Source organism: Ciconia boyciana, chromosome 4 (genome assembly GCF_034638445.1).
Source record: "Ciconia boyciana chromosome 4, ASM3463844v1, whole genome shotgun sequence".
Taxonomy (NCBI): Eukaryota; Metazoa; Chordata; class Aves; order Ciconiiformes; family Ciconiidae; genus Ciconia; species Ciconia boyciana.
Window position 1 is genome coordinate 72,098,414 of NC_132937.1, and position 18,112 is coordinate 72,116,525.

The 18,112-nt window shown below is 38.8% G+C and overlaps 1 protein-coding gene across 1 annotated transcript; it reads left to right on the top strand.

Moving 5' to 3' along the window:
- The first annotated feature begins 422 nt into the window (after positions 1 to 422).
- LOC140650678 (S-adenosylmethionine synthase-like) lies at positions 423 to 16,553 on the top strand. The gene is made up of 9 exons (XM_072859354.1): positions 423 to 495; positions 3,726 to 3,803; positions 7,620 to 7,742; positions 8,634 to 8,746; positions 9,408 to 9,551; positions 10,799 to 11,017; positions 12,497 to 12,679; positions 12,893 to 13,026; positions 16,451 to 16,553. Exons 1-9 carry the CDS (start codon positions 423 to 425, stop codon positions 16,551 to 16,553), a joined length of 1,170 nt encoding a protein of 389 aa, XP_072715455.1.
- Positions 16,554 to 18,112: the final 1,559 nt, after the last annotated feature.

An 18,112-nucleotide genomic window follows, 5' to 3' on the forward strand; every position in this document is an offset into this window, starting at 1 on the left:
GCATCATTTGCCCTTACAAATTCAGATAAAATCTCTGGGCTGGGTTACTATCTTGAAGTGCTTTTTAGTTAGCACTTAGAAGAAAGAGTAAGAATGGAGGCTTGGGGAAGTGTGCAAAAGCACTGAACTCTGGCTTAGCTGTGTTCACATTTCACATAATGATAACACTTCTGCAGAGTTTAGCAGGACCAAGGTTAACCAAACACAAAAGTCTTATGAAAGGAGTTTCTGTAGCAATGCGTTGTAAAATCCACACAGATCAGTCTTAATGTATTGAAGTTCTGAGGAACAAACACGCAGAAGCAATTACATCAGCTGTTTGCATAGATACATTAACCTTTCCACTTCACCTTCTGCCTGTGCTTGTTCTGTAGTCCAGTTTGGGTCTTTGTCATTTGCAGGCTCACTAAAGATACCAAGACATGTCAATTCATACCTCAAAAAAAGAAAAACGGTTTCTGTTTACCTCAGAATCTGTTGCTGAAGGACATTCTGGTAAGTAAAAATGCTGATTGAATCTCTGGTTTTATTAATATTTGCACTGAAGAATGCTATCTGATGAAAGTTCAGTCATATTTCCCCCGATGGAGAAAAGAAATAACCAATTAATTATTTTGAATAGACTTCAGATAATTGTCTTTGTTCACTTGACAGGAATTTGTCTTATTTGTTTAGTATGCAATATAATCTGGCATAGATGACTTTAAACTTTTGCTTGAGAGAAAAAAGGATGGAGAAGTCTTCTACAGGTAGACTTGGAGCTGCCACATATACTGGAATTACAATTTCATTTTTAATTCTGTAATGAAAAAATATTACTTCATGCATGTTTATTATAGGTGATCATTGAACTCTCAATCTCTGAAACATTTGGAATACTAAGCATTGATTTTCATTACAGCTGCATTCCAGATACTGCTGTAATACTACTTATGCCTCTTTTGCCACGTTGCTCTCCCTAACACAAGTTTACATATGCTGTAGGCTGTACAAAGCCATTGTATTTTCCAGGTCTGGGACTGCAATACAATGCTTCAGCTCTAATTGCTTTTCATTAAATTCAGCTATTTTTCACACAGCTTCGTTTACACAAATACGTATCTAGAAGCTATGTTAACTGATGGACTGGAGGAAGTTTGGATTTCCAGCAGACATACTAGTGACTCAAATTTACAGTAAAGGTAGCAACAGTTCCTTTTACGGAGGAACCTTCAAATGGAGTATTTTAATGTTAAGGCTGAAAATAACATTACGTCTTACTTTCTCCATAGTAGAAGGAAAGACAAAAAACTGAATAGTGAGAAAATGAGTGTGATGTCAAACACTGAAGGTTTGCAGCCAAGTTTTTCTTGTGTATCTGTATTCTCAGGATTCTTATTCATTAGGTGGGAATGGCACAGTATGAGACCAGTTATGTTGGTATGTCTGTCCAGCCCCTAGTGCGCAGTCCGAGAGCTGCAAGACCACTGCAGCATGTAGCATATCTTGAACCACCACAACCACTTGTTTGCTTTAAAACGCTGCACTGTATGTTGTAATGGTGCAAATAGCTGAAGGCAGTAAAACTTATCAGTTGTTCCAGGTTATGCCATTCCTGCTTCAGCATCGGACCCTCTGGTGTGAATCAATTTCGCAATCTTCAGCACTCCATTTGCCCCAGGGTTGTTGACAAACTAGCCAGATGACAAACTTCGGAACTTGGCATTACTGATTTTATACTTAATTCCACAAATTATTTCTGGGTCCGAAATTATGACCGCATGATGTTTCTGTCTTTCATCTTATGTCCTTGTGTCTTCAAACTGTGGTCAATTTTTATCAGTGGAGGTGCAATATAACTTAAGTAACTGATCAGGATTCTGATTCTCTGAGTAAATATACTAGCAAGAAATTTCAGTAAGATAATGCTTGAGCTGGGGATCAGTGTAGTACAAATAGCTGAAGACAGGCTTTACAGCTATCAAGTTGGCTTTTTTTGTTGTTTTACTTTTTTTCAAGCCTCAAAATTGTTGGACTCACTTTGCAAATGCTTATGAAATGCAAAGTTAAATGTTTAGCTTCAGCTTGATTGGGTAAAACACTAGCAACAAAACATAAAGGTACTGAAATTGCTGATTCAGATTCTGAAAATTATGCCAGTGGAGACCTGTGCACCTCCATAAGAAAATCTCCTGTGACACAGATCACTGTAGCCTGTGTGAATAAAAGGGGGCACATACATTTTTAGCACCTGTGCTTTGCTTTTAGACTGTTTTTGGTCTGCTTTTGAGTGAGGTAGTCTTGATGGCACAATGGCTCATCCATTCAAAGTTACAGGCTAGCATATTTCACTTTTCCTTGCTTTTAGATTATACTGGAAGATATTACTCTACAGTTGTCATATTAAATTCAATTTGCACTTAAACTTTGCATTGAATTACAGATCTTCTGGGGTACAGAATAACTCTACTCTTACCTTATAATTTCATTCTGATGTTTGTTTGTTTCCAGACCAGATTATCTTTAAAAGTAAATAAGTAGTTTAAGGTGGACATTCAGTTATGCTTCTTTATTAACTTCCTCTTTGGGCCCTCAAGCCTACACACATATGTACCAGTACTCACTCCTGCACAAGAAGTTATTTTAGACTGGCAATTACATAGATAATTATATAGGCTGTTGCAAACAATAAAGGCACCTGGCTCATTGATACAGACAGTGTTGTAGATCCAGCTGTGTAGTTGTGTGACTGAACATATTTTGGATACCTTTTTTTGTAATGATGGTGGGTGAAGATTAATGCATGTTCCTCATGTTGTTTCTGCAGATATACAGCCTTTCAAAGCTGTACTTTTGAAGAAATAATATGGATTGCTTTCACCTGGTTCAGTTACCCTGATGAGACAGAATCTCAATTTGTCCCCTAAATTGTTCACTAACTTGTAACAAACCAAATGCGTTTGGCATACTCAGGTCTTACTTGGCCAATAAGTCATAGGTGCTAAAGGCAGAATAGGTAAAAACTTTTTTCTCCAGTGCTTTTGTCCTTAAAAAAAAGACCAAAACTCAGAAATATAGCTGTGGAAACTTGTGAGTGGCCAATGCTTACCCCTGAGAGAATGTTTACAGATACTTTTCTAAACTCAAATGAGCCAGATAGTTGTGGATAATTGCAGGAGTGGACTTCAATCTAATGTACCTGTTTGCAGGGAGAGCAATACCTCTTGTCATACAAAAAAGTTGACACATGAGATCTCAGAGGTCCCCACTGGAGGTAGTGAAGGGATAAACACTGCCTTAAGTGCAGACCTCTGACAGTTATAAGATCAAAACAGGTAATTGACACAGAAAATGCAATACAAAGTTTAAAATAAAGAGGGGAAGAATGCAAAACCCCTACAGAAAGGTCTTAGCTTAAATATTTCTTCCAAAATTACTTCTTGTATCTTCTGTTCTCCTGAAACTAATACTTCAGGATGCCTTTGCAGGCCTTTTTCATTGTCCCCTCACCTGGGAGGCTGCTGGCCTGTGCAGATGACAGTAAAATGTCAGGATTGACTTGAGGAGAGGGGTGAAAAGAGGGTAAGACATACCTTTCAGAATATAAGTTGCTAAAATTGCCTCTTGGTAGATGCTTTATAAACAGAAGTCTCTTGCCCACTGGAAATGAAATTTTATTAAGAAATCACTTTTTTGGTTTTTATCACAAAAAGAAATGCTATATCTGTCTTATTTTTGTCTTCTAGATAAGATGTGTGATCAGATAAGTGATGCTGTTCTAGATGCTCATCTCAGTATTGATCCAAATGCGAAGGTTGCCTGTGGTAAGTACAATACAGGTAGAAAAACAGATTAATGAACTACATGTAATCCATGTTTATATAACATCCTGTGATCCAAAAGTCTTGCAATAGCTGGCTGGCAGTCAATACTTCCACAGTCAGTCAAGAGGCCAGCTCTGGCATACTGAGTCAGAGGAGAAGGGAAGGCGGGAAGAAAGCTGCAAAAAATGAACAGAAAAAAGGAAACACATAGTACTCCAGTACAAATTAAAAATGATTAAATGGATCAGGAGAAGCCAGTGGTATCAGGGAAAACTATGGTTCACAGGGCTAATAATAATGAGGAGTCTAAGAAAATTAGGGAAAAAGAGAACTGAGGAAAAATACATGTCAAGATGCATTTCTTCATAGAGTGAATAAACAGTGTTAATAAAACTCAAAATCCAGAAGTGCTAAATAGGTATTTACCATGCCTTTACGGAAGCAGGGTGATGCCCTCGGTTCACAGGAAGATAAGTGCACAGTTCGTGGATTGTGATTCTGATCAAAGTGGCTTGCCTTTTTTTGGGACTTGCTGTTAGGACTACCCTGTATTCTGCATGGATGTTGTCACTAGCAACATCACCTCTTCCAGAAGCTAAGAACATATAATCAAATTGGAATGAGCTGGGTTGCCAATGAGGAATGGACACAGAAGGGGAATGCTTCTAAAGAGCTCTCTGAATGCAGTAATTTTGTTCTTAGAATAAGTCATCAAGGCCATAGTTACAGCACAGAGGACTAGCTGCATCCCACAAATACAGTGATGTAATATGATGCTTTGTCTGAAAAATCTCCTGAGATCCTTGATGCATAGATGTGAGCAGTGAGGAGATGGGGGGGGAAGCGTTTAGCGTATGTATTAGACTTGATGAAGCATGTATTTCAATATTGCAGGCAGTTATGCTTCCAAAACTGCTGAAAAGCTGGAGATGGTAACAGAGAAATGCTGCAAAAATGACAAGGACTGAAAAATGTGTCATAAGAGATGTGAGAAAAATGATCGGTTTGTCTTACCAAAAAAGAAGACTGAGATGTGACATGATTACATAGATAAAGCCCTGATTTCTGTAATCTGTTGGGAAAAAAACATCAAAACTGCTGACTGGAGTCAGAAAACTTGAATGTAACATTAAAGCATAAGTCTGGAAAAGATAAATTGGTTGACCAGATACAGAGTTTGCTAAAAAAGTAGTGGGCTGGAGAACAGAAAGCAGTTATGGCACTCAGTACAGGGCTTACCAGGTGAAAATTAGAATTTCTGTTTAATTGTACAGGCCTTGCCTCAAAGTTTCAGAGAAAAAAAATCTCAAAGCATTATGTAAGTACTAAGTCACTATAACACAGTATTTTACAAAACTATGAAGTGTAGTTTATGGAGATCTTGAAACTAGATTCTGTCTATCAGTAGAAAAATGTGTCTGTGGTCCTCTGAGTTTTATTTGCTGCTTGGACTTTTAGGATCAGCAAGTTCTGAATTATTACACTGGCACTACCTCATTTCAGCAGGACAGAGCTGGTCTCTCTTTGTGCTGCCAACAAACTGCGTAGCAGTAAAGTTGAGCAAGAGAATACTTGCTGCAAGTAGCATAAGGCAGAAGGCAGAATAATTATTCTACTTCCTCTCTGATTAAGTGAAGCCAAATGCTTTGTTGAAAAAAAAGTCCTTCCCAGTGTACCCAACAAATGAGAGTCAAGAGAGAAAATTAACTAGCCATAAACCAAGACAGTACAAAAGAGAAGGTGAAAGTTTCTACCTACTAATGGTGTTCAACATATTCTTCTGAGGAGACTTAAATATGTAAGAAATCACCCCCCAGTGAAGAGCCCAAAACCTTATGTGATAACTTTCTCTTGGGTAGAGCAGATGGCTGTGTTGCTTGGGCTCACTTATAAGTTGCAGCTATAGTGCAGCTCCTGAGCTGGGTTTTCTTTTGGTTGAATTAAATTTCAGTGAGGATGGAAAGCAGTCAAAGGTAGCAAGATGAATCTTTCTTATCCTGATACTAAAAAGGCATCATCATGCCGTGAAGTCTTGCATCACCATCAAGCTTTGCTTGGCTGTAATGGGCCTGGGAGAGTTTCTAGGGACTGTTGGTGGTGACTGCAGCCTTATTCTTCCATCTCTCTAAGCCCCAGTTCCCCAACTTTGTGTTCTTCCAGAGAGGCTTCCCCTTTTTGTAGTGACCACACTGGAAAAGCTGAGAGGCGTTCTTCTGTGCCTCACACCTGCAATATAGGGCCTCTTCCCCCAGCGCAGGATTCACAGCACCATACGTGCCTCGCACATGTAGGTGGTCTGCTAGGGTGTAGCAGACAGGAAGAGCACTACTGGTCAGTAGAGCAGGGGCACAAGACTGAGTGTGAAAATAATGGTACCAGGATACCCTGCACTGTAGTGGTATCACTACCTGGGGTTGATGTGCTGTATTCATTTCGGGCTACTGTATGATTATGGACTCTCACTGTGTCCACAGTGTAATTCAGAGATACCATGCCAGCTAGAATGTAGCTTAATAGTTCAATATAGACTATATTCCTCTTGCAGACAAATAGAGAAAGCTTGCCCTGCGCTAAGTTCTCAACTGCTCGTCTGGATTATCTAAGCTAAGCTGCCAATTAAACCTAGCTTGATTATCTTTATGTGATGCTGCAGTCCATAGTTGTGCAATTTTATAGCATATTCCTGCCTGTAATACTTAATCTTGAAATCAAATAAAAGTATTCAAATGAGATGGTGACTAGATGATAAAAGTGATGGATGAAATTCAGTGTAGGCTAATGCAAGGGGGAAGGGAGCAATCTTATCCCCATATATAGAAAGTAGGGTTTGCAGTTCACTGCAAGCATTCAGAAGAGAGATTTTGGGGTTGTAACAGACATAAGTTTCTGTGAAAAGAATCAGTGCTCAGTAGCAGTAAAAACCCAAGGTGACTGTTAGGGCTTGCTGGGAAAGGAATGAAGAGTGGAACTGAGAACATCATTAACTCATATAAATCCATGGTTGCCTGTCTTGAATACTGCGTGCAATCTGTTTCTCTTTCCCCATCCCAAAAAAAGGTATAGTAAGATTGTATGGCAGGAGTAATGAAGATGATGATAGCCTCACAATGTCTTTCAGTGAATAGCCTAGGCCTCCTCAGTCTGGAAAAGAGAGGATTGAATTAGATATGAAATAGAGCTATACAGTTGTAGGTTGTGTTGACGTGGTGAATTTTTTGTGATTGTTTGCTATATGTTTTAACAAAAACCAGAAAAGTTTGGAGGCCAGGTGGATGCTTGAAACAAACAATGAAATAAAATATGAAATGATTCTGCACAAAATTTGTCATGAAGTTGCATAGCTTCTTGCTCCAGGATCCTAAGGATCCTCCTAAGGATCCTTAGCAAAAAGTTTTCATGGTTGCCAAGGGCAACTGGGTGAATTACTGTAACAAAAATCTATCAGACTGGTAATGCCATCTGTTAATAAATGATGTCCCTTTAGCTTCAGGAAGACCCTGAGCTGAAATTGTTGGAGACCAGGAAAGTATTTGGAGAAATAGCACTACACACTTGATCTGTTCTTCTACATGTTTGCTGCTGGCCACTGTGGAGATAGGATAATTGGGTATGATGAATGCCCCCCATGCAGGCATTTTAGTGTTTGTAACAGCTGAAGAGAAGAGTGGTTGCACACAGACCTATAGGTATGCTAAGGCTTTTACACTGAGTTTCCCCTCTGAGTAATTCTTTGTTCATAGAACCATCTTCAGGATCTCCCTGTGTAACTGTAAAATAGTAGCAGTACAATTCTGATGTTTTGTCTTTTTTCTGCAGAGTGTGTGGCAAAAACTGGAATGATTTTGCTTTGTGGAGAGATCACATCCCAGGCTATAGTAGATTACCAACAAATTGTAAGAGAGACCCTTAAGAGGATAGGGTATGATGACTCTTCCAAAGGTGAGTGAGATGGTTCATGTGTTCATTTTTGGGTCTGTTCTGCATGTGGCCAAAGTCATGTCTTTATGATCTTCTGGAAAATAAAAGTAAATGTGTATCCAGGCCTAGGAGAAAACTGCACAGATGTTGATACGCATTTTTCAGTGCCCGGTACTGAAGGAGCTATTTTAAGTTGGCATACTTGAAAAAGACTTATCCTTGAAAGTGCAAGGTACTGCTTGCTTCTCTGATGTAGAGGAACTACTGTTTGCACAAATGTCAGAAGGTGGCTACATCTGCAGGTTTGTACAGTGAAAGCTTTAACACTGATATTCCTTGTTCTTGGGGTGCATACGCCTATGAAACTTGAAGTTCACACACAAGGGAATTCTTTATGTATTCTTAACATATTCCCAAAATAGCTTCCTTTCAGCAGTTGAACCTCTTACATGACTATTCCCCTTCAGTCTTCCCTTTTCATGCATGACCTATACGGCTTTCCTCTAATTCTATTGAACCCTAGAACCTACTACAAGAAAAACTGAATACCAGTTTCTGGTAACATTTTCCACTTTCCTCTCCCAGCTTTAATACCTAAATGGTTTGAACCCTAGTCATCATAAGCAATGTAACAAGCTTTGGTGGGGTAGCTTGTAGGATTATACTTATCCACTCAGTCTCAGGAGCTCAAGTTTCAACTAATACCACTAACTTGCCCACATCCTGAGACTGTTACATAAATGTGCTGATTGTCTGCTTCTATAAGCAATACAACACCTAGTATAGGAAGCTTACATGGTTAGAGTTTTAAAAGTTTTAGTCCAGATAACTAGATGATCCCTAAAAGCTTCTCTAGCAATTTGTGAACTCTCAAGAATGTCTGACCTAACTTTACAAAACTCCCTTCACTAGGACTGGACTATAAGACTTGCACAGTTTTAGTGGCCTTAGAACAACAGTGTAAAGAGATCAAGCATGCTGTCTCCCATGGCAAGAGTGACGATGACATTGGAGCTGGGGATCAGGTAATGGGACTTAATTCCAGGCACCTACTCAAATTTAGTTCATGCACAAGCAGTTAGAATTGTGTTGGAGCAGAGCCTTTCCTTAAAAGCTATTGCGCAAAGTGTAAGAATTAGCAGCTAAACACTGTCCACTCTCTTAATCACCAGAAGTGCAAAAAAGTAACATGACCTTCACTAGTTTCAGTGAAAGTGGCTTTTCCCATATCCAGTGGCGTTACTGGACAGAGCTACAATTAAGGTATATATATATATTTTTATCAGTAGGTGTCAGTTTCTGGTCTTTCAAGTCCTTTGGGTAGCCTCTTAGGCATCAAATGCTCTGTTATTTTAGTTGTTGTGCGGGGAGAAGACTGAGCAGTCTATGAGCTTTTTGTCCATTAAGCCTTTGCAGTGGATTCTTATGGATGCTTAAGGCAGAGCCATTCTTGGGAACCAGACCCTGCTGTAGCTCTGATTCTTGTGCATGCAGTTACATAAATGTTATTTCAGGCTGGTTATGCGACAAAGTGTATTCACCTTGCATGTTACTGCTGTCTCTTTCTAGCCTTGGGTGATTTTAAAGTACTGTGTGGCAAAGACAGGTACAGAAATGGAAAGAGAACATGGAAACGAGTGGCTTATTTCCCTGATTTTCAATGCAGTTCCGTGTTTCCCAATGCAGGGTTTGATGTTTGGCTATGCCACTGATGAAACTGAAGAATGTATGCCCTTAACAGTTCTCCTGGCGCACAAACTGACTGCAAGGATAAAGGCTCTAGAACGGAATGGAACATGGCCCTGGGTTAGACCAGATGGGAAAACACAGGTTTGTAACATAGATGCAGAAGCTGTAAGGGTGCATTTACCCTAAATCAGAATTCATGTTTGTCAAAAATGGTGCTATCATTTTCACGTTCCAAGGTGGTGTGAGCTTCATATCATACATTTGTATGTAGCACACATGGTTTATTTAAACTGTTCTATCAGCGTCTTGGCAAGCTTCTTCAAAATAACACTTGTATTTTGCTTCTTTTCCCCTGGAGATTAAGAAGATTAACAAATTACTGACAATCAGCTGTTTTTTTTCTGAATAAATGTCAGCATTCCAGAAGCATGAAGTGGGATAGTGCTATGGTTTCTCAGTTAAAACAGGGCTGTTCTTGATTCAAACCTCATATATACCATATCTGATCAGTGGTCGGAGCCACTGCCAGCTGTGTTGCAGAGCTGAGTGGATGAGTCACTGAGCCTACTGTAAGAGTGTTGCACTTTGGCAGTCTCAAAGGCAGTAAGTTCTCTGTCTTCAAGGCTGTGAAATCTGCAGGAGAGGAAAGGAAAGACATATATGTGGCATTTCCAATACAGCAAGGTGTTTTAGTCTTGATTTCTGTTGCTTAGTGGGGATGAACTGCATTGAGTTATACTGCTGCAGTTGTTGCAGTGTGAATGGATTGTGTCTCTACCTTTTGTCACTAGTGCATAGAACATGTGAATAGACTGTTTTCTTTATGATGTATCTGTCCAAGTATTTTTGAAGGGTGGGAAAGTAGAGAGGTCTTAGTTTGTAAGAAAACCAATACTAAGGATGCAGCAATGCCAGTATATATTTGCATGTACATAAAAGCTGTGGAATAGGTAGCAAAGGATACAGCCCATCATATCATGATCTACAGTTGCTCATTTTAGCAGGGTCCTCCAAAAGTTATTTTGGCTTTACTTTGGTGTTTCATTATTTGAAGTTATGTTAACATGCCAAACCATGAATAATTTTAGCATCTGCCAGTAAAATCTTAGGCTTCTGTAGCTTTCTTGTTGTTATTTTGGTTCTCTGTGGTGATACATGTAATATCCTTCAGTTAACTCTTTTGGTAGTGGTACTTCAGTACTTTCTGTATTTCTATTTTTTTTTCTTACAGTTATTTTAAGCATAGGTAACAATCCATCATTTTTCATCCCATTTCCCTTCCTCTGTTTATTTTTTGCAGCAGAAAATAAGTGTAAGGTTCATTTTCATTTTTCAAACTGGTGCTCTTGGCCTTGAGTGTTCATTGTTCTTTTTTTTTTTCTCTCTAGGTCACGATGGAATACAAGGAGAGTAATGGTGCAGTGGAGCCCATCCGAGTGCACACACTTGTGATTTCCGTACATCATGCCCCGGATATACCTCTACAACAAATACAGAAGGAGCTAATGGAGAAAGTTATTAAAGAAGTCATTCCAGAGAAGTATCTTGATGAGGGCACAATTTATCATCTCCTTCCAAGTGAAAAGTTTGTAGAAGGTGGTCCTAAGGTATGGTACTTTGAAAGAGGACAGACTGTACACACTTGGATTCTACTTTGCCACATGCTTCTAAATGTTCTCTTGAACAAAAGTGCAATGAAGGGGTATACCTTTAATGAAGAAAGTCTATATATTTTTAAGGAAGCGTCAGTCATTTCTACTGGAGTTTTCCTACTGGACAGCTGGCATCTAAACTGAATCTGTACCTGCTTGGACAGCCAAAGGTACAGATTCTTGGATCTTTATCTTTCTTCCAGAAAGTTTTTTAAATGACCAAAAGCCAGCCCTTAAGTTATATGCTAAAATGCCTGATTGGAAGTATCTCTTCACTTTCACAGTAAAAATCAAAACCAGAAATAACAACAGATCTGATCTTCTACATTGAAATTATTCAGAAAGCTGAACAAATTTCAAGGGAGACCTTAATGTATTAAGTCTCAATACTCATTAGAATTTGACACGTGTTCTGCTTTCTAGGTGTTGGTACTAGGTAAGCAGGTCATTGCTGTGAAATTGTAAAAAGTTTTGTTACACAAAACTGTCTAGTTTTGTGTAAAGAGTTCAATGAAGGATTAAAACTACAAGGTGTGCTTATGACCACACTGGGATGATGTAGGGATACCACTTTCATTTAGGAATAAATGTCAGATTTACTCCCATATTGCTTTACTCACATATTGCTTAAATCCATATTGCTATGGATTTAAAATTAGTGGATTAATGCAGTTTATCCTCTTTCAGGATGGAGTTTCTCAACACTTTGGAGTTCATTTAACAGCTTGCAGTCACCAGCTTTGCTAATCTGACAGAAAGGCAGTCATTCTCTGCTGGTTGAACAAGTTGGATCAGCTCATCAAGTTGTAGGAGGCAGACAAAAGTCCATGCAAGAGGGTTGACTCCATTATCAGGGGCACAGGCAGGCAGGAAGAAGAAAGAAGAGTAGTACCAAGTGGTCCTTCTGCCACTAGTGAACCATTAAGGTGAACTCAGCTAGAATTTCTCAGTACTCTTGTGCTGGCAGCACTGAGCTGCATCTCTATGAAGCCCCCACTTCACCTTTAGTATGTGTATCTAAGTGAAGCTTGTTAACCTTTTAGGTCATGTGTGATCTGTTTTTCAGGAAGGCTTTTGTCTCTGTAGATTCTTGGTCTCCATCAAGTGTTACTAAGTGAAGTCATTGGCCAGTAATCCACAGATAGTATTTCATGATTGCTGATTTGAAGGGAGTACACTTTTTGTGATGTTTCCAGTTGCGCCACGTTCTTATCAGTCTTCAAAAGTGACTGCAGCACAGATGGCTTAGTACATCTCTGAAAAATACTCCAGTCATGTAGACCTCATTCATCAAACAGTTGCATGTGAAGGTGAACACTGTGAACAATGAGTCATATCTGTGGCAAATACAAAACAAAGCTGTACCCAATAACCTAGTATGGGATTCGGTAAACTGTTGTGTCTCATGAATGTATTCAATTGTTTGTCCTGCAGAGTGATGCTGGACTGACTGGCAGGAAGATCATTGTTGATACTTATGGAGGCTGGGGAGCCCATGGTGGAGGTGCATTCTCTGGAAAAGATCCCTCCAAAGTTGATCGTTCTGCAGCATATGCAGCTCGCTGGATTGCAAAATCTCTGGTGAAAGCTGGTCTCTGTAAAAGAGTATTAATCCAGGTAAGAGCAACCATGAAAGTTTCTCTGAGGAAAACAGATAATTTTATAACATAAAAGACTAATAGCAAAAACCTATCTCCTAGGTTTCTTTATGCAGAAAAGGTGTGTGTAAAATCTTCCCCTGATACATAAGATAAGTCTTTCCTTTCTCTTAAGCAAAAAGTAGGAAGGACTGTTTTAACTGTGTTTGGGTTGTATGCATGTATTCTACAGCTATCATATGCTATCGGTCTGAGTCATCCTCTTGCGATCTCAGTGTTTCATTACGGAACATCAGACAGATCTGAAGAAGAACTGCTTGAGATTGTGCAGAAAAACTTTGATCTACGCCTTGGAGCTATCATAAGGTTTGTGTGCTATTAGTATTTACTGAAGGGAATCATATTTTTAATGCTCTCTTTAACAGTTTAACATTAAAGTTTCTGGCTCCTAACCTCATGGAAGTCACATGCATCATAAGTCTATAATTGCTGTCATTTGTGTTTTTCCCTCACCCATGCACCTAGTACAACATACAAGGGCCAATTCATAAATCTGGTCACAAAATTTACTGAATAAGTAAGACTAGTCTAAATTATACCATGTTATATCTCCCAGTAACCCTGGTAGTGTGCTGTGTTCCAGCTCATTAGCCAGGTGGTAGTGTGCTTGGTAAAGTAGAATTAAAATTTAACATTAGATGTAGTTAGGCTTCCCAGTCTGTTTACAGGGTATGTAAGGCTCCCAAACCCTGCCTTATCTGGAAAGCACCAGAAATATTGGCTCTTTCTCAACGAAGTACTGTGGTAAGTATGGTCTCCCTGCCTTTGATCTTTAGGTGGCAACAGCTTATGAGACAGCTGCCACAAGATGGAAGGGTTCTGGTGCCCTCATTTCACAAGCAATCCCATTGAAATGAGTGCGATGTTATGCTGTAAGTGCTGTAATTTGCCCTCGCTCCTGCACAGAAGCTGAGTGTCACCCTACCACAATAGTGGCAGTATCGTGTTTGCTGTTGCTGTTCTGGGGATATTGGCCATTAGCCCAGAAAAGAACACCCTTAAGTGACTAGCTTCTTCATGAGGTGTAAGTGTAACCTACCTTCTGCATCAGAAAAACTGAACACTGAGAGTCTGTCTCTAGTGCAGTCTTGTGCAGCCTGTTTGAAGTCAACTAAACTTAATTAAAAAGAAATCCAGATTTCTTAAATGCTCTCTTAAGATTTGGTAAGCCATTGAAATATTGTATGCATTTAAAAAACAGAACAAGAATAAAAATCCCACCATGAGATGAGCTGTCTTGAAGTGAAAATTCAGTTGTGATCAGAAGCTTCATTGAGGCTACCATGCAGTCAAGAAAACCCAAAACCTACTTACAAGACAACCCAAAGACAACAAGACAACAAGAAAACCCAAACCTACTTACATTGTCTCCTGCAGCCAGCCCAGCTATATTATGGAATATTTCTGGACCTGAAAAAGCAGGTCTTTTAGACAAACATAATCCTTACACTTAAAGAAGCATGGGAATTACCCTTTTCTTCAAGAGAAGAAAGGGCTGGAGGAGAGAAGCAGATCAGCACCTGTCCTTATCAGCAGTTACCCACCTACCTTCCAGGGAGCTGTAATTTGACCCTAGCATTTTTCCTTCTTTTTCTCCCTTTTGTGGCTGACTAATATGATTCTTCATGTGAACTTTCAGGAGGTAGAGCTTCTTGCCTATTTGTAGTGCAGCTTCCTAAGACCTAATGGTACAGGCTCATCTTCTCAGTCCTGAAGAACTTTCAAATCTCTTGGCTGATTTTCACCAAACTTGACAGGCTGGGCTTCTTAAAAGTTTCATGAAATATGCAACTAATGGGGAGAAATGCTCTCTCTTTCCTCTTTTAAGGGAGTAGCCACACTGTGAGTTCACCCCTTATTAAACTCTGTGAAATTGACATGGGAGCTCAAGCCTGAGATAGATAACCAGCAAGAACTTGACTCCATGCACAGAGGAACCACTTTGTCACTTTGAGCAATGGGGGTTTTAAAACCTCTGTTCTAAAATGCTAAAACATGCATGTTAGCTATCTCATTATTTGAGGAAAATGATTCACTTCTCTTTTAAATCTAGAGCTATTAATATCATTCTAGTTTCTGTATTCCAGAGGAATCTTGAGCATATTTGACTCTGATGGGAGAAATGTCAACATGTTAGTGAATAGGAAGTCTCTTTTTTCCCTTAAAAAAGGAAAGACATTTCTGACAAGCTATATCAACATTCTGCTGGTGTGGCCAGCCTTTTGCACTCCTTTTCAGATTGTTTCCTGAACATATATGCTGAGAGTAGAGCTGACTTAACATTTTTAATAGTCTGAGATAATGCAAGGCGTTACGGCAACTTCTGTTGCTAAGTAATATTTTCCAAGTGTTATCAGTTCACAAGTATAACCAAAACTCTTCTTTGCTTTGTCATTATGGCAGTTCATCGCTATCAGTAATTTGTGTGGTGGTTCCCAGACACTTCCCTTGATTTGGTGTGCTCAAAAATGCTGCATTTTTAAAATACATTATCATAGCCCTGGAAGTGGTGAAGGCAGTAAGAAGGGAAGAAAGCAGGCAAAAACATGAGCATTGTTTAGTGAATATTTCCTTGTTAAATGTTACCTCACAATTTTTAAAATCCTGTAAATGGTGCTGGCTATCCATTCTAATCAACTATGCACCAAAGTACTTCATGATGCCTTACTTTTCATTTAGTCAGCACTCACATTTTGATGGCTTTTGTATTAGGGTCAAGCACAAATGACTGTAGTAGCCATTGGAGCATGTGTTCATGTTGCACAAAATATTACTTGAAACAAGACTTACCTGCTGTACATCATAAATGACCCCATAAGTGCAAGAATGTGTAATCTCTTCACTGTCTGAAACGTACTCATTATCCTGTTAGTATTTGTGCTTCCTTCTGTACTTTGCCATTCCTCCACCAATTTTCTCTCCAGCAGCTTATTATATGAATAATCTAGTTTAAATGTGCTTTCAAAGATAATTAAACAACATAATACCAAATGGAAGAAAGCCCAAGTAGAAGAAAATGTTTCAGGCCTTTCATGAAATGAAGAGAAGCTTCTGTGTAGATACCTGTGGCTGGCTAATCATTTAGCACAGCTGCAATCCGCTATATTACGCAGGCTAAAAAGCAATATTCATTACTTCCACCTTCATTATTTAGCTAGTCATAATCAGTGTTAAGCCCTATTCTAAATAGTGACTTCGTGCATCTATATAAGCAGTTAAACCTCCATAGTTCCTCAGTCTACTAGATCATCATCTTTGGCTGCTTCTCTTGAGATCACCATTGTCTTTCTGGCACAGTAGCATTAGAAAATATTCTGTATTACCGTGGCAATAACAGAAAACACACTGATGCTTGCACAGGTATAGCTGAACTTTATTCCAGTTGTAATGCTTCTGCATCATAATGCCTATAAAGCCTAACTGCACACTTACTGCATCTCTGATACATTTGAAGAAAGCTTGCTGTTTCTAGTCACTTTAAAATTGAAACTGTCAGCTTTCAATTTTAGTCACTGTTTCTAGTCACTTTAATTTAGTCACTGTTTCTAGTCACTTTAAAATTGAAACCTTTCCTGCTATAAATCTGGGTGATTGGGCAAGGAAACAACACCTAGGTTTTATTGTCTTTCTTCCAGGGATAATACTGATTATCCCTCTGATGTGTCTAAATCATCATATACTTTGGAACAGAGTTAAGTGTAAGACTTGCTTTTTTTTTCTTTTCACTAAGGGAGCTGGATTTGAAGAGGCCAATCTATCAAAAAACAGCATGCTATGGGCACTTTGGGAGAGAAGAATTTACATGGGAAATACCCAAAAAGCTTGTGTATTAAGCTTTTCAGAATGTTTCATGTAATTGACAGGTGGTTTAATAATCAGGTAAAATTTCACGAAAAGCCCGTTTCTGCTCTTTTTTAAATGACATTGTGTAGTTAATAGATTTACTGAAAATTATTTGTATTTTATTTCTAACTTTCATAGTGGCCTTACACTTTAAATGCATGCTGCCCTATCTAACATACTCTTCAGCTTTGTCTTTGGTAATGTGTGAACAATTTAGGCCTTTGGCTGCGATCAGCTCTTAAGTGCACAGATGGTTGTGGAAGTTGAAGTCATTCCTGTTCTGCCAGGGAAGCCCACTACTGCTTTGTACACAGTTAACTTTGTACCGAATTGGATGAAGTTAGTGAGGTAACTTCCAACAGCTTCCTGTGAAAGGAAAACAGTAATAGCACAAATTGCCATAATTCTTTGGGCCAGGACTTCCACAACTGCAGCTTTAGTTATGGTCCTTCTAGTCCAAGCAAATTAGTAAAAACACTCATTTCAGAACATTGTTAATTGTAACCCTAAATATACTTAGCTATGAGGTAGTGTTATCTGTTTGCTTTTAACATTATAGTTTTGTAGGCATATCTGTGGAAACTGATGGAACTCCTGTGTTGTAATTCTTTTACTCATTTATAGTTACTCCTTCTTGAACTGAAATTTTCCGTATCTGCATGAATTGGAATTGGCTGTATAGTTTCAATTAAGTTTCATTTGACCACTTCCGAAATGTAAAAAAATTTTGTACAAAACACTCAGAGGACATTACCTTCCTTTGACTCCTCTGGCTGAAAGCACAAAATCGAGACAGAGAATGCAAAATAATTTAGCTTCTCTTCAAGTACTAGAGAGGATGAAAAGGCTTGTATACAGAAAGTAGCAATTCTGTCAAGCAAATTTATAATCAAATTGTAAGCTAAGACAGAATGCTGTAACTGCTCTTACTTAATACCAGGAAATTTTAATAGAAAATTAAGCAATATGGCTACCCCCTCCCCAATAAGAGAAAAATGCAGGCTTCAGTGGTAAGTCTAATCAAATGCAAGTAGTTGAATATAACATTTGTCTTGAGCAAGTTTTAAAAAGCTGCTTCCTTTCGCGTAAAGACTCATTGATCCTCTGCTGCTTTGATAGACCAGAGCTGAAGTCAGGTCATTGTCCAGCTGTACCTATGCCTTACCTGGCCTGGTACAGTTACCCTGATCTAGCACAGTAGTGCTGCAGTCAGTCTTGTGACCTACAAAAAAGGCTTTTTTTTCTTCCATAAGAAAACCAAATTCATTCCTGGAATAAAAGCTGCAGTTCTTTTGTGTGCTTTTTTTCAGTTTTTTATTTAATGTCAAATTTTCCTTTTTATCACAGGACCCTGGACCCTGACTTTGCCTGAAACTAACCCCATTTAGTATGCATATGGCCATGTAGGCATAAAACATGTCATTAACCTTTATTGAAAGTTGTTCAAACTGGTATGTCTAGGAAATAGTAATGTAGCTTGCTAAAAGTTTTGAAATGTCAGAATAACTTCCACTTTTAGTAATATAGGGAGGTACAATGTTCAAATGGC

Bases quoted from the DNA above. Each gene is read 5' to 3' on its own strand.
- LOC140650678 (XM_072859354.1), top strand. From the start codon at position 423: ATGTCAATTCATACCTCAAAAAAAGAAAAACGGTTTCTGTTTACCTCA. The intron at 11,018-12,496 runs GTATGGTACTTT...TTTGTCCTGCAG, and splicing joins TTGTAGAAGGTGGTCCTAAG to AGTGATGCTGGACTGACTGG. The intron at 13,027-16,450 runs GTTTGTGTGCTA...CTTTTCACTAAG, and splicing joins CGCCTTGGAGCTATCATAAG to GGAGCTGGATTTGAAGAGGC.